The sequence below is a fragment of the Mirounga angustirostris genome, unplaced genomic scaffold (assembly GCF_029215605.1).
Source record: "Mirounga angustirostris isolate CCGP_5_RB_7025 unplaced genomic scaffold, mMirAng1.0.hap1 SCAF_1, whole genome shotgun sequence".
Lineage (NCBI taxonomy): Eukaryota > Metazoa > Chordata > Mammalia > Carnivora > Phocidae > Mirounga > Mirounga angustirostris.
Genome location: NW_026991709.1, coordinates 94,041,762 through 94,055,765, shown reverse-complemented (window position 1 = coordinate 94,055,765; position 14,004 = coordinate 94,041,762). Strand labels below are relative to the sequence as shown.

The window sequence follows — 14,004 nt, the reverse complement described above, 5'->3', positions numbered from 1 at the left end:
ATCTCACGGCAAGTAAATAGATTTTTTTTCTTTTCCCAATATTTCAGATTCTGAATACTTGAACTTTCCATCAACACAATGTCAAATGACATCATAAAGTCAATAGGACGTGCATCTAGAATTCATCAGAAAGGTGATCCACAACAGGCCTCTGGTAGAACATTTTTCATTGATGTTTCTCATCAGAACTTGACTACCATTCCCTCAGAGATCTTAGAATTAGAAGACTTAGAAGAAGCGCATCTGGAAAACAACCAGCTTGAAGCAATCCCCCAAGGGATTGAGCATTTAAAGAACGCCCGGATCCTCTACCTGAACAAGAACAGGCTGACCGAGCTGTGCCCGGAGCTGGGCAAGCTGAGCAGCCTGGAGGGCCTGGACCTGAGCCACAACCCGCTGCTGCCCTCGTCCCTTCCGGTCCTGAGCGGCCTGCGCACGCTGCGCGAGCTGCGCCTCTACCACACGGGCCTGGCCGAGATCCCCATCGCCATCTGCAAACTCCTGCACCACCTCGAGCTGCTCGGGCTGACCGGCAACAGCCTGAAGTCTCTGCCCAGGGAAATAGTGAACCAGACCAAACTGAGGGAGATCTACCTGAAGCAAAACCAATTTGAAGTCTTTCCTGCGGAGCTCTGTGTTCTCTACAACCTGGAGATCATTGACCTGGATGAGAACAAACTAACTGTCATCCCAGAAGAGGTTGGGAGCCTGACGAGGCTGCAGAAGTTCTATGTCGCTTCTAACAGCCTGCCCGTTCTCCCCGAGTCGCTGGGCCACTGCAGCAAACTGTCGGTGCTGGATTTGTCCCACAACCGCCTCCACTCGATCCCGCACACCCTGGCCGAGCTAACGGGGATGACGGAGATCGGGCTGAGCGGCAACCACCTGGAGAAGGTGCCGCGCCTCCTCTGCAAGTGGCCCTCCTTGCACCTGCTCTACCTCCGCGACACCGGCCTGCGGGGGCTGCGGCGCTCCTTCCGACGGCTGGCCAACTTACGCTTCCTGGACCTCAGCCAGAACCATCTGGAGCGCTGTCCGTCGGAGATCGGTGCGCTGAAGAACCTGGAAATGCTGGCGCTGGATGATAATAAGATATGGCAGGTACTGGTTCCTTTCCTGGCTGTCACGGTGCTTCCACAAGGGCTTTTCCTGCCCCTGAGCTGGTGTTGATGTCCTCATTTTGTTGTGGGTGCTATTATCCTCAGTGATACATGGGGAAAGCGAGGCACGGGGAGCTTAACTGACTTGCCGAGGCCACACCCCTGTCCGAGCCGGAGCCTGTTCCAACCCAGAGCGCCTGGGCCCCAGAGTCTGTATTCTGAATCGAGACCACCTCCTAATGGGGGTTCCTCACACGGCAGGGGTTTTTCCTGACACCTACGACCTCAGGCCTTAATGTTCCACTCTGGTGAACCGCAAAAGCAGTCCCTAAAGAAACTCTGTCCCATGTGTGCAGGGTGGCGTGTGCAAAAATGTTCATCATAGTGCTATTGACAGTCAGGAAGTGTGGGAGACAACCCAAATGTCAGTAGAGCGATGAGCAAACAGATGGTGCTATATTCATAAAATTAAAAAACCCTACAATAATTTAACTGAACTAGAGCACTGTGTGCCTGGGCAGATAGACCTCAAAATTGTGATATTTATTAAAAAGGAAAACACTAAATTGCAGAACCTGACACTATAAATTCTTACACAAAACTATATACATACACACACAACACCTATTTTGTGGATATGTATATATGTAATAAAAGTATAAAACATATGAACTAGGAAAACACTCGCTCAATTCTTAATAGTGGCTGCCTGTGGGAAGAGGAAGGAAGTGAAGGAAATGAGGAGGGGTCACCGGGGAAGCTCAGTTTTAACTGCAGCATTTCATTTTATTGATTTGAAAATTCCTTTTTTTTGAGTAGAGTTGACACAAATTTCATTTTGTTTATTAACAAATGGTTTGGGTGGTGCATACACATGTGTTTATTTTTTTTTAAAGATTTATAGAGAGAGACACAGTGAGAGAGGGAACACAAGCAGGGGGAGTGGGAGAGGGAGAAGCAGGCTCCCCGCTGAGCAAGGAGCCCGATGCGGGGCTCGATCCCAGGACCCTGGGATCATGACCTGAGCCGAAGGCAGATGCTTACCGACTGAGCCACCCAGGCGCCCCTCTTTATTTTTAATATTTGAAAATTAAAAAGAACAGTTAGTTCTGTTACAAATGTAGAGGGAGAAATCAGGAGATTTGGAAATCCACGACTGTTATCTAATAATAGGTCTGCTTTTCCTGGCCATGGACTCGGATCTCCTGTGCTCACCATACTTTATACTAGTCCTAGGCCTTAAAGGTTTGTTAGGGGTGTTTTTGTTTTTGTTTAATCTCTTACTCAATTTTTCATTTAGAACTTCGTAGGGGGTGCTGTTGTTTTTCCTAGTCGCTATAGTTTTAAAACTGCTTTTCAGGAAGTAACCATTCTGCTGGTAATTTAGGATTTAGGAAGAGAATCTAGGGCTTGATCTCCACTGGAGGATTTCAGAGGTTTATCAGAGGCCCTCTGCCCAACCCCCCAGCTATTCCACCATTGAGGTAAGAAATTCCTTTTACAGTGGACAAAGTCTGTCCAGTTCTACACTGGGAGTGAAAGGCTCAAAATATAAAGTGCCCTTGGGAAGAATAACACATTGACTTAATTCCTACTGAGTCTTGAATGATACGTAATCCTTTCCTGTGAGACTTTTTCAGAGATCAGAATAGAGGAGGGAATCACACACAGATGGCGCATTAATAGAGATAAGCCTCATCCAATACCAGGTTTTACCACAAGAAAAGCCGTGCTGAAATGTGGACATGTTCAGTATCATTATGTTGAATGTGAAAATCTCTATGTACCATTGCTTGTTATTCTTCAGTTCGTATGAAGGTATTTCTGTGTTTTTTTGTCTTCTTCTCTCATTTCCTATTATACTAATCCCTCCAGTAACTTCCCAGTGCATCTCTCTGTATAATGACACATGGTTTTTAAGCCAGCTCCTTACCTCTCCTACCCCAAAGACTTACCTGATGGGTTTCTGGCTTTTGGAGCCTGGCCAGTAGCTTTTTCTTGCCTAGGTGGATGCAAAATAGCTGACTTTCAGTGTGTATCTAGATGGATTTTATTTGTATGGTACATTTCTGTTAAGGGACAACTCAACCTCAAATGACTAAAGCTCAGTTAGAGCATCCATAATGATTGTCCTCATTCGATGCTCTGTAGGTTTTCTCTACCTCCAGATTTATTCCTGCTACTTTAATGTGACCGTAATGGGATTAATTATTGGATCTTGAATATCCTGAAAAAAAATATTTAAACATTCAATGTGCTTTGAAAAAGAAAAGCTAAACCTATGAGCTAACTGAACAGCAGTAAGAGGGACATTACTAGATTATAATGAAGGGGTTAGATTGAAAAACCTTTTCCTATTATTTTGGACTGCACTGATGCAGATGCTTTGTATTAAAGGGATCTAAGTGCCTGATGAAGAATTTTGAAATAGCCAAGAAGAAAAGCTTAAACATCAGTTTCTCTGGAGATTGACTTCCTCTGATTAAAAAAAATAAATAAAACTATACACATTTTATAGCATTTTTAGGAAAATGAGCCCTCACCCTACACAATGAGGAGAAAAATATCTTATGCAAGATTGCAGGTGTGTGAGACTTACTGTTATGTTATCCCTCTAAGGGGCTTTCTTTTGACTACTCCCCAATTATTTATCTATCCCCCATTTATGGAGAGATCAGGCTGAGTTGAACTGTAACCATTCTCATGAAGAAGAGAGAAATGGGTGGAGGAGAAGCCCGGGCTTAGGACAGGCAACTGTGGGGAATGATTTCCCTGTTAGGAATAAAGCCAGATAAAGGAAGGTGGTTCAAAGTGAGTTAAGAAGCTCTTGAGATATATAGCTGGGCTTTTTTTTTTCTATAAGAAAATAGGTGTCTCTGTAACATAAACAATAGGGAGACTGTCACACATTTTAAGAATGAGATTTTTCCATATGGTTCTAGAGGGCTAGAAAGAGACCAATAGGTGAACATAATAGTGACACAAATTTTGACTTGACAGAAGAAGGAAATCTGATGATTAGAGGTCTCCATCCAAGTAATGAGCTTTTCATTCCAGGAGGTGGTGTTTAAATGTATGCTGGATGGCTAGCTGTGGAATATATTCAACCATCCTATTAAAGGACTAGAATAGATAACCTTTCTAAGGCCTCCTAAGCCTAACAGTCTGGGAGTCTGGGAAATGGCTACCCAATACCTACAAAGGGCACATAAGCCTTGGTGTTCATTGGAGAGCAGAATATGATAAGATAAAAATCACAGTAGTCTTCACTGTTTTCTTCCAACTGAGATTTTAAGATTTTATTTATTTGAGAGAGAAAGAGTGAGAGAGAGAGAGAGGAGGAGCAGGGGGAGAGGCAAAGGGGGAGGGAGAAGCAGACTCTGCACTAAGCAGAGAGCGTGACATGGGATCCCAAGACTCTGGGATCATGACCTGAGCTGAAGGCAGACACTTAACCAACTAAGCCACCCAGGTACCCCCAACTGAAAATTCAACTGAAGTCTCTAAATTGCTGACCTAAAGCCTTTCAGGGTGAGAGGTCATGCTCCTAAATTGATCAGTTCCAATAACTGAACTTATTAATATTATAGTTGCAATATTACACTAAAAAAGTTAGTACTTTTTCGGTTTTGTCAAGCATTTGCTACACTACAGTTCAAAAATGTGCAATAACGTAGGTTAAAAATTGCTTCGATTTAAAGCAGTGCCTAAAAGTGAAGAGCAGAGAGGCTTGGGGAAAGAGTGGGACTCCAGACTTTAGATCTACAAATATAAATACTCTATATGCAAACATATGTGCCAACTTTTCACCAGTAGGAATTGCTAAATTGCTCTACTTTATGTTTATCAATTGGCCTCAAAACTAAAAACCCCATTTATTATCTTACTGTTTAAAATAACCTTGACCTGAAGCTTATCTTTTTGGAATACTTCTAGTTACCCTCAGACTTCGGTTCACTTTCAAAGCTGAAGATGCTTGGATTAACGGGAAATCAGTTCCTTTCATTTCCAGAAGAAATCCTTTCTTTAGAGTCTTTAGAGAAATTATACATTGGGCAAGATCAGGGAGCCAAGTTCACCTCTTTGCCAGAACACATTAGTAAACTACAGGTAAGCTTCTCCAAACGAGTAGGCAAAGAAGTACGTGCCCACTGATTCCTTAAGTTGGCTGATAATGAGAAAACATGATGGTGTCCCTGTAGGCTGCCTGTGGAATCATCCATACTAGATTTCCAATCCCAAACAAGCGGTAATTCTAACATTGTTTTCCTGAGCCCCTGGATCCATCCTCAAAGAACATAGCCAAGAGGCTATGCCATGCCATACTCCTTTCCACTGTGTGGTTTGGCATGTTTTATTTACAGAAATTGAGTCATTCTGCTTTCCATTCGATCTCTACCTTTTTGTAAGAGGCCCCTGAAAATTGTACTATTTTGAAGTTAAAGTGTCATACAGGTGACATGGCTAGGAGCCTGCATTTTGGATGGGGCAAAGTGACCTCCCTCCCTGCCTGATGGCAGGCAAATCAGGATATATTTAACATTGTCCCAGGTTCCTATGGAGATGGGTCCACAGCCCTGTGCTAAATCCTAGCAAAGCAACAAGATAACTTCATTCAAACTAGCCATACCCCTACGTCTCAATGTATGCATGAAGAACTGAGATTTTTTCCATGTTTGTGGTACTGCACTCCTACTAACAATAAAGTAGATACGGCCGCGACACCCCCCCTGCCCCCCAAGTCGTGGAACTGAGCGACAGCATGTATAGCACGGGTACTTCTTACCTGTGACTCAGAGGTCCGGTTCCTGATTCTCCAGTGCTTTGTCCTGTGTTCAGAACCCTTCTCATCATCTGGCTCCTTGACAGGCCATGTGACACTCTCTGAAGTCTTTGGGTCAGATGCAAACACTACATTTTTCCTCAGCGGATTTGAAAATAGCTAACTTGTTATCTGCACATTTTGGTTACCTCAAACCTGGACAACGTTAGGTTGATACTTGATGCGATTTCAGTTCTATATCAACTGCTGCAGATAATTAGCTATTGAAAGGGAGCAAATGATATATATAGTTAAATTATCACAATTATTTTTCCATAAAGTTCATGTGAAACAAACACTAGATTCCCATGTTTTCTTTTCCCTGCATAGATGGGAACCATGTCTAATGGTTTTACCCAAAAATAATTTTATGTTTGATGATGGTTCTTTAAAGAAGTATGTTTTTCCCTTGATCCCAGTGCATAGTATCCCCCATTGAAAGAGTATGGGAACTCACCGGTGATTCTGGTTATTTTAATTCTTTTATCAATGCAAGGATCATTATGGTCTACTGTCATGTTTTGCAGAGTCTTAAAGAGCTGTATATAGAGAACAACTATTTGGAGTACCTGCCCACCTCCTTGGGATCAATGCCTAACCTGGAAATTCTTGACTGCCGCCACAACCGGCTTAAGCAACTTCCAGATTCCATTTGCCAAGCACAAGGTGAGGGATCTTAGTAGATGCTCAGCCTAGTGAAGCGTGAGGTCAGCATTTCCCATGATGAAGCGTTTCCCATTTCCTTGATTCACTGAAGACCAATCTCAATGTTTAGAGAGCGTAGCCCTAGCCCGTCACCTCCTTGCAGACCTCACTGGTGAGACAGGGAAGGCCAGGTGCTTGATTAGGACAGCTAAGAACTTCACAAAGGCAGTTAGATTGTCTATTTGGAACTGAATAGAGGAGTAAATAGGACCTGCTAAGAAAATTAGCATTCATCCACACGGTCATTTTACCACTAATCATACTTTACTGCCTACTTACTATATGCCAGAATTTGGAGTTGGGCTCCTGCAGCAAATTTGCATGAGGTCACTAAGTCACTTGAATAAAAGGAAAACTGTTGACCCAGAGTGGTGAAATCAGCAAGGGAGGACTTTTGGAGCTGTATGATTGGCATGAAGAATCATATATGATCCATATTTAAACACTCAAACATTTTACACTAGGCTAAACCATTCTTTATTCGTACCTCTGTCAATCTGTCCATCCATTTAACAGCCTTTTGCTGACCTTTCAGTGGGACCAAATAAAAAAGTGATTTTTGCCATAGAGTCGAGGGTGGGCATGCAGTACTCCTTAGTAATGCTCCTGACCATCCGTTTTTATCCTGTCCTTGGTCATTGAAGGACTGAAACATTGTCAGATTTTTTCCGTGTGTACTACTTTTCTGTCTCTAATACTTATATACACTGGCTCCCACACCTCTGAATTGTTATAAGGAAGATAACTTGGTTTACCTCCTTAAACCTGTGTCTTTTATTACATGACACAGCAGGAGACACACATTTCAAAGTCACTGGACTGAAGAATGCTAACTTTGCTTCTTCTTAAGATAAATCTATCATTAAAAACAAATTGTTTCAGCTTTGAAAGAATTACTGCTTGAAGACAACTTGATCACCTGTCTTCCAGAGAATTTAGATAGTCTGGTGAATCTAAAAGTTTTGACACTGATGGACAACCCCCTGGATGACCCCCCAAAAGAAGTGTGTACTGAAAGCATCCAGGCTATATGGGCGGACTTTAAGAAAAAAAGAAACATGAAGATAATGGCAACAAAGGTAAAATCAGCAAAAATTCTGGCTAGCACATTCACAGTTGCTTTGGAGAAGGGCCAGGGGTAAACATATTACAGACTATTCTGGGGCAGCTCTTTACACATCTATACCTTGTCCTTATCGAGAGTAGACCCTCTTATTTCCTTCTTAACCTCAGAATTAAGCAAGAGGGTCTTTGAACATCATCTTAGCATTTTTGCATTTTCGTTCTTCAGCTCTTTGTCAGTTAAAAAGACAACATACAGGCGAAAGAAACCCAAACTTCCAATCCCAAAGCAGTCTAAAATTCTTGGACTGTTCACTGGACTGAAAAGCTTATGTTCACAAAGTCACTAAGATAAGGCTGAAAAATTAGGAATGAAAGTATTTATGGAGCAAGGCTGTAGAGACCAGAGTTCTGCTCTGCCACTAATAGGATCAAAGGGCAAAGAGCCTTAAAAGGAAGGGGCAGCAAAGAACCTTGTCATCTCCTCCTTGCCCACCTAGTCCATGGAGATAATAGGATACCCCAGACAGGCCAGTCCAGGCCAGGCCTGTGTCCATTTCAGTCAGGATTCAATATTCTTTTTTTTTTTTTTTAATTTTATTTATTTATTTGAGAGCGAGAGAGAGAATGAGAGAGAGAACACGAGAGGGGTAGGGTCAGAGGGAGAAGCAGACTCCCTGCTGAGCAGGGAGCCCGATGTGGGACTCGATCCCGGGACTCCAGGATCATGATCTGAGCCGAGGGCAGTTGCTTAACCAACTGAGCCACCCAGGCGCCCCTCAGGATTCAATATTCTTTATGCAGGTGGTCCAAGCCCCTCATGACCACCCTAGTCCTCCAACTAGTATCCCTGCTTCCACACCTGCTCCCCTTACAGTATACCTTCCACTCAGCAGTCAGACCAGTGCTGTTAAAATACAGGGGGGATCTTATCACTACTCTACTGAAATCCATGATTCTCTTTTTCACCTGAAGCAAGAGTGAGTCTTTGCTTTGCAAGACCCTCTTCTGTCAATGGCCCTCAACCATATCAAACCTAATATCCTCTCTTTTATGATAAATAGTATGTGATACCTTCTTTACTCTTCTGAAATTAAACTCACATAATATAACCTACCAAAACCCATCATTTCAACAAATGAAAATAATGCCTCAGCTGCAACATAAAGGAGAAAGGAAAGTAATTTATATTAAAATATTTATTTTAATATGTATATACTCAAGAGTGGCTACATTGGAAGAATGAAAATAATATTTTTTGGATACTTCCTAAAAGTATTTTGAAAAACCATGTACCCTCTTGCACATTTTGAAATTGGTATTTAAATTCTTTTGCCACTAAGTTTAAATTATTGCAAAGGATTTACTTTTCAGTGACTTTTAAATATTGACATCTTAAAATAGAGCTCTTAGATCAGTATTTTAAACACACTCAGTGGAATCTAAATACCATTATGATTTGATATGTCAGTCATATCAATTTATAAAATACTTGAGCAAGCTCTTATTTTTTGGCAGAATTTCTTTTTTTTAAGATTTTATTTATTTGACAGAGAGAGATAGTGAGAGCAGGAACACAAGCAGGGGGAGTGGGAGAGGGAGAAACAGGCCTCCCGCCGAGCAGGGAGCCCGGTGTGGGGCTCGATCCCAGGACCCTGGGATCACGACCTGAGCCGAAGGCAGAAGCTTAACGACTGAGCCACTGAGGCGCCCAGAAATTTTTTTTTTAGGATTTATTTATTTGAGATTGAGAGAGAGAGAGAGAGAGAGAGAGAGAGAGAGAGTCTGTGTGTGTGTGTGTGTGTGTGTGTGTGTGTGTGTAGCTGAGTGGGGGAGGGGCAGAGGAAGAGGGAGAAAGAATCGCTTAAGCAGACTCCATGCTGAATGCGGAGCCCATGGGTGGGGCTCAGTCTCACAACCCATGAGATGGTGACCTGAGCTGATATCACGAGCCGGACTTGAGCCAACCATAGGCAGAAATTTTTTTTTTTAAAGATTTTATTTTATTTTTATTTGAGAGAAAGAATGAGAGAGAGAGAGCACATGAGAGGGGGGAGGATCAGAGGGAGAGGCAGACTCCCTGCCGAGCAGGGAGCCCGATGCGGGACTCGATCCAGGGACTCCAGGATCATGACCTGAGCCGAAGACAGTCACCTAACCAACTGAGCCACCCAGGCGCCCAGCAGAAATTTTATATCCTTTCTTTTTCTTCTTGAACATGTATTTCTATTTCACTTTCCCCTATGAATTGAGCTTAATGTGTATAATTTTAAGTAATTTATAGATCACCTTTCATATTTTCAGGCAACACAAATATTTATACAAGTTAAGTTTTAAAATTAAAATTTTTTTCTGTGACCATAGGGTTTTTAATGTCCTGGATTAAGTCATATTACAATTATTAGTGGTATAAAATTGACCAAACCACTATAAAATCCATTACAAATTTTGGTATTTAATTATTTGACCTAGAGGACTTGGGGAAAATACATACACAAATGAGAGACTTTCCCCCATAGTTTATATATCCCTGCATAAATGTTACTTATTGCTAGGGTTGACATTGGTTCTATTTCTACTTTTCATTTTACAGATGAAGCACTGAGAAACCTTGTTGACACAGATAAGTTGACAAGAATGGAAGAAGCCTTTGTGTGTGTGTGCTTATATTATTTTGTTTTAAATGGTAATGCTTCACACTTCTCTGAACTTCTTCCAGATTTATATCCCCAAAAACCAGATAGCAGGCTCATGGCTGGCAAATCAACTGGTCTTCTTTCAATTTTCTTGAAGGCAAAGAGCTGGGAACCACTTGCCTTACAAAAGAATTGGTTGCCTAATCCGTAGGGCCAACATCAATACTGCTAGTCTTTTATTATTGATATATAATCGACATACAATTTTATGTTAGTTTCAGGTGCACAACATATTGACAATTCTATGCACTACACAGTGCTCACCCCAAGTGTAGTCCCCATCTGTCACCATACGACATTATTACAATATTATTGACTATGTTCCCTTATGATGTACTTTTCATCTCCATGACTTACTTACTTTATAACTGGAAGTTTGTACCTCTTCATTCCTTCACCTATTCTACTCATCCCACCACCCAACTACCCACCCCCCCGCCCCGCAACCAACAGTTCTCTGTATTTAAGAGTCTGTTTTATGTTGTTGTTGTTTGTTCGTCTTATTTTTTCGATACTACTATTTTGTATTGTATTTGCGGTGTCCCAGAGGGTTTTGGAGCCTAGGGCAACACACTGGAGTCAGATTCAGGTGGCTGAGAGGTGTGCCAGAGGGTCAGTCGTGAAGCAGAGGCGGGAACGGAGAACCAGCAGTTGTGTTCCTCGGCAGATACATTGTAGCAAGGGGTGCATGTGGAAGCTGAAGCTCTGGAAATGGATTGCCTCCAAACTATGCAAGCACGCACACCCTGGGAAAGTCTGCACTAGGGCGCACGTCCCACAATTGAAGACCGCTAAACCTCAAGACAACAAAAAGCCCCGAAAGTCTAGAATGCCTCTAGGGGGCGGTACTGTTCCCCTGGAAAAGCACCACCCGAACTCCTGTGTGGCTGCTCTCACTCCCCATCTCCTCCATCCCATTTTCATGTCACAAACGGGTCCTTGGTGTTTTCCCAAAGTCCAAGCCTGCTCCTCCCTCTGCCCAAAGACGCTTCCCCCGGATATGGACAAGACTCCAGCCCTCACCTAGTTCAGTCCCCGCTCAAATATCCTCATACCTGCCCTTGATCCACGTTATATAAAACAGCATCCCCCACCCACCTCATTCATTCATTTGTTCATTCATTCAGCAAATCCTTACTGAGCTTCTGCTATGTGCCAGGCACTGCTGTAGGCACTAGAAGTACATCAGTGAACAAAACAAATTTTTCTATCCTCATATTGCTTAAAGTCTAGTATGATGGAAATAAAAACATGAAATATAAAACATAAAATTATATAGTCTGTTAGAAAGTGATAAGTGGCATTGGAAAAAAGGTCAAGCTAAGGGGAACTGAGATGCCCAGGAGTCGTGTGTGTGTGTGTGTGTGTGTGTGTGTGTGTGTTGGGGGGGTTGGGGGGTTCGACTTAAATGAGATGGTCAGGTTGGCCTCATTGGAAAAATGACTGGCTTAGTCAGCTCTGGCTTCCATAACACTATACCATAGACTGGGTGGCTCAAACAACAGAAATTTTCTCACAGTGCTAGAGACAAGAGGTCCAGGATTAGGGTGCCAGCATGGTCGGTCTCTGGTGAGAGCTCTCTTTCTGCCTCGCATGTGGCTGTCTTCTTGCTGTGCCCTCACAAGATAGAGAGGAGAGTAAGTTGTCTGGGGTCTCTTATAAGAGCACTAATCCCATCATGAAGACCCTACCTTCGTGAGCACATCCAAGCCTAATTACCTCCCAAGGGCCCATCTCCAAAGACAATCACACTGGGAGTTAGGGCTTTTAATATGAGTTGGGGATGAGGGGAGACAGTTCAGTCCACAGCCGTGCCAACTAAGCAAATACTTGAAGAACTGGAAGGTAAACCATCTGAATATTGGGAAGAGCATTCCAGGCAGACGCAGCGGCAAAAGCAAAGGCCTGGAGCTGGGGTTGTGCTTGGTGTGTCCGACTGTGAGCAGGCCCGCACAGCTGGAGCAGAGTGAGCGAAGGAGCAAAGAGGTCCGTGCGGTCAAGAGGAAGTGAGCAGATCAGATAGGGCCTTGTAAGCCCATTGTAAGGACTTGAGCTTTTATTTGGAGAGAAGTGGGGAGGTTCAGAGCCTAGCACTAGGGCAGGGATGTTTCTGAGTAGGTGGGAGGGAATAGGATCTCGGAAGGAGTGGGGGCTGGCTGTAGGTAGAAGCCCAGCAGTCCAGTGATGAGAGGGAGGGCAGATGCAGGCCCTCCTGATTCCCCTTAGTGTGCACTGTTGTCTCTGTGGCATTTACTACCATCTATCAAATCGTACATCCCTGTGTTTGTCTCTTCTCGCTGCAATGTGAGGTCTGGGACGTTGGCATTTAACTGCTGTTCCCTAAATGTCTACAGCAGTGCCTGGGACGTAAAAGCACTGATTTATTTTTATTTTTATTTTTTACATTTGCCAGGATGACTGGCCAATTGAGAGAGAAAATACGGTGTAGAGTTCTAATGATATTCCATTCTTCACATCTTTAAAACTACATACCAGAATGAAGAGATAACCTTCCCCAGTCCTAAGTGATACCAGCTAATGCTGTTTGGGTTTATCTTGTTTTCAGATTCAGGCATGGTGGCGTGGAATAATGGTCCAGAAAGGATTGGGGAGATTTGAAGAACTGCAAAAATTGCTAAAGAAGGGAAAGAATTCTCCAAAAGATAAGAAAGGAAAAAAGGATGTAAAAGAAAAAACTGCAAAGAAAAATAGGAAATAATTCTATAATGAATTGAGGTAATGAACCCTGTCGGATTAAGAAAGCAAAATATGTAGGAATTAGATGCTTATCACACTAAAATTATTCATAGAATCATGATTATGTATAAAAATAAAGGTTCTCACTTTATTGAAATATTTATAGATAAAATGATTTGATGCCTGGGAACTGCAGCAGAAAAGTATCAGGGAGAAGTAAGTGTGGGAGATCCCAATGAAACAGGATTGGCCATAAGTTGATAATTGTAGATGCATGTGATAGGTAAATGGAGGTTCATTGTACTATCCTGTCTACTTTAAAACTTTTTTTAAAGTTTCTTTATTTAAGTAATCTCTACCCCCAATGTGGGGCTCCAACTCATGACCCCGAGATCAAGAGTTGTATGCGTTTTGGACTGAGCCAGCCAGGCACCCCTAAAACTTTTAATTTTGAAATACTCATAGGAAGTTCCAAAGAAAATGGACAGGGAGGTCCGTGCACCCTTCACCCTCCCTCAGTGTGGACATCTTGCATAACTCTAATACAATACCAAAACCAGAGAATTTATATATATATATAAATTATATTTATATATATATATCTGGTTTTATACCAAAACCAGAGATTATATTATATCTGCCCATCAACCGAGCTTATTCGGATTCTATGGGTTGTAGGTGCACTTACGTGTGTGCGTGTGTATGTGTGTGTAGTTCAGTGAGGTTTTGTCACATGTAAGCTTTATGTAGCCATCACCACAAATCTCCCTGGTGCTATTCCTTTTAGTCACACCTACTGTCCACCCCATCTCCCGATCCCTAAACTTTTCTCCAGCTCTATAATTTTGTTGTTTCAAGGATGTCATGTAAATGGAATCACATAATGTGTAACCTTTGGGGATTGGCTTTTTTATTCCACATA

General features: G+C 42.6%; 1 protein-coding gene across 1 annotated transcript in view; it reads left to right on the top strand.

The window, feature by feature from the left end:
• Nucleotides 1-62: 62 nt before the first annotated feature.
• Nucleotides 63-14,004, top strand: part of LRRIQ4 (leucine rich repeats and IQ motif containing 4) — a 34,208-nt gene continuing 20,266 nt past the window's right edge. The window contains exons 1-5 of the mRNA XM_064585595.1: nt 63-1,101; nt 5,037-5,210; nt 6,450-6,588; nt 7,510-7,706; nt 12,952-13,121. Of these exons, the coding sequence (XP_064441665.1) occupies nt 79-1,101; nt 5,037-5,210; nt 6,450-6,588; nt 7,510-7,706; nt 12,952-13,104 (1,686 nt within the window). The 5' untranslated portion in view covers nt 63-78 and the 3' untranslated portion in view covers nt 13,105-13,121. The remainder of the gene's footprint in view (nt 1,102-5,036; nt 5,211-6,449; nt 6,589-7,509; nt 7,707-12,951; nt 13,122-14,004) is intronic.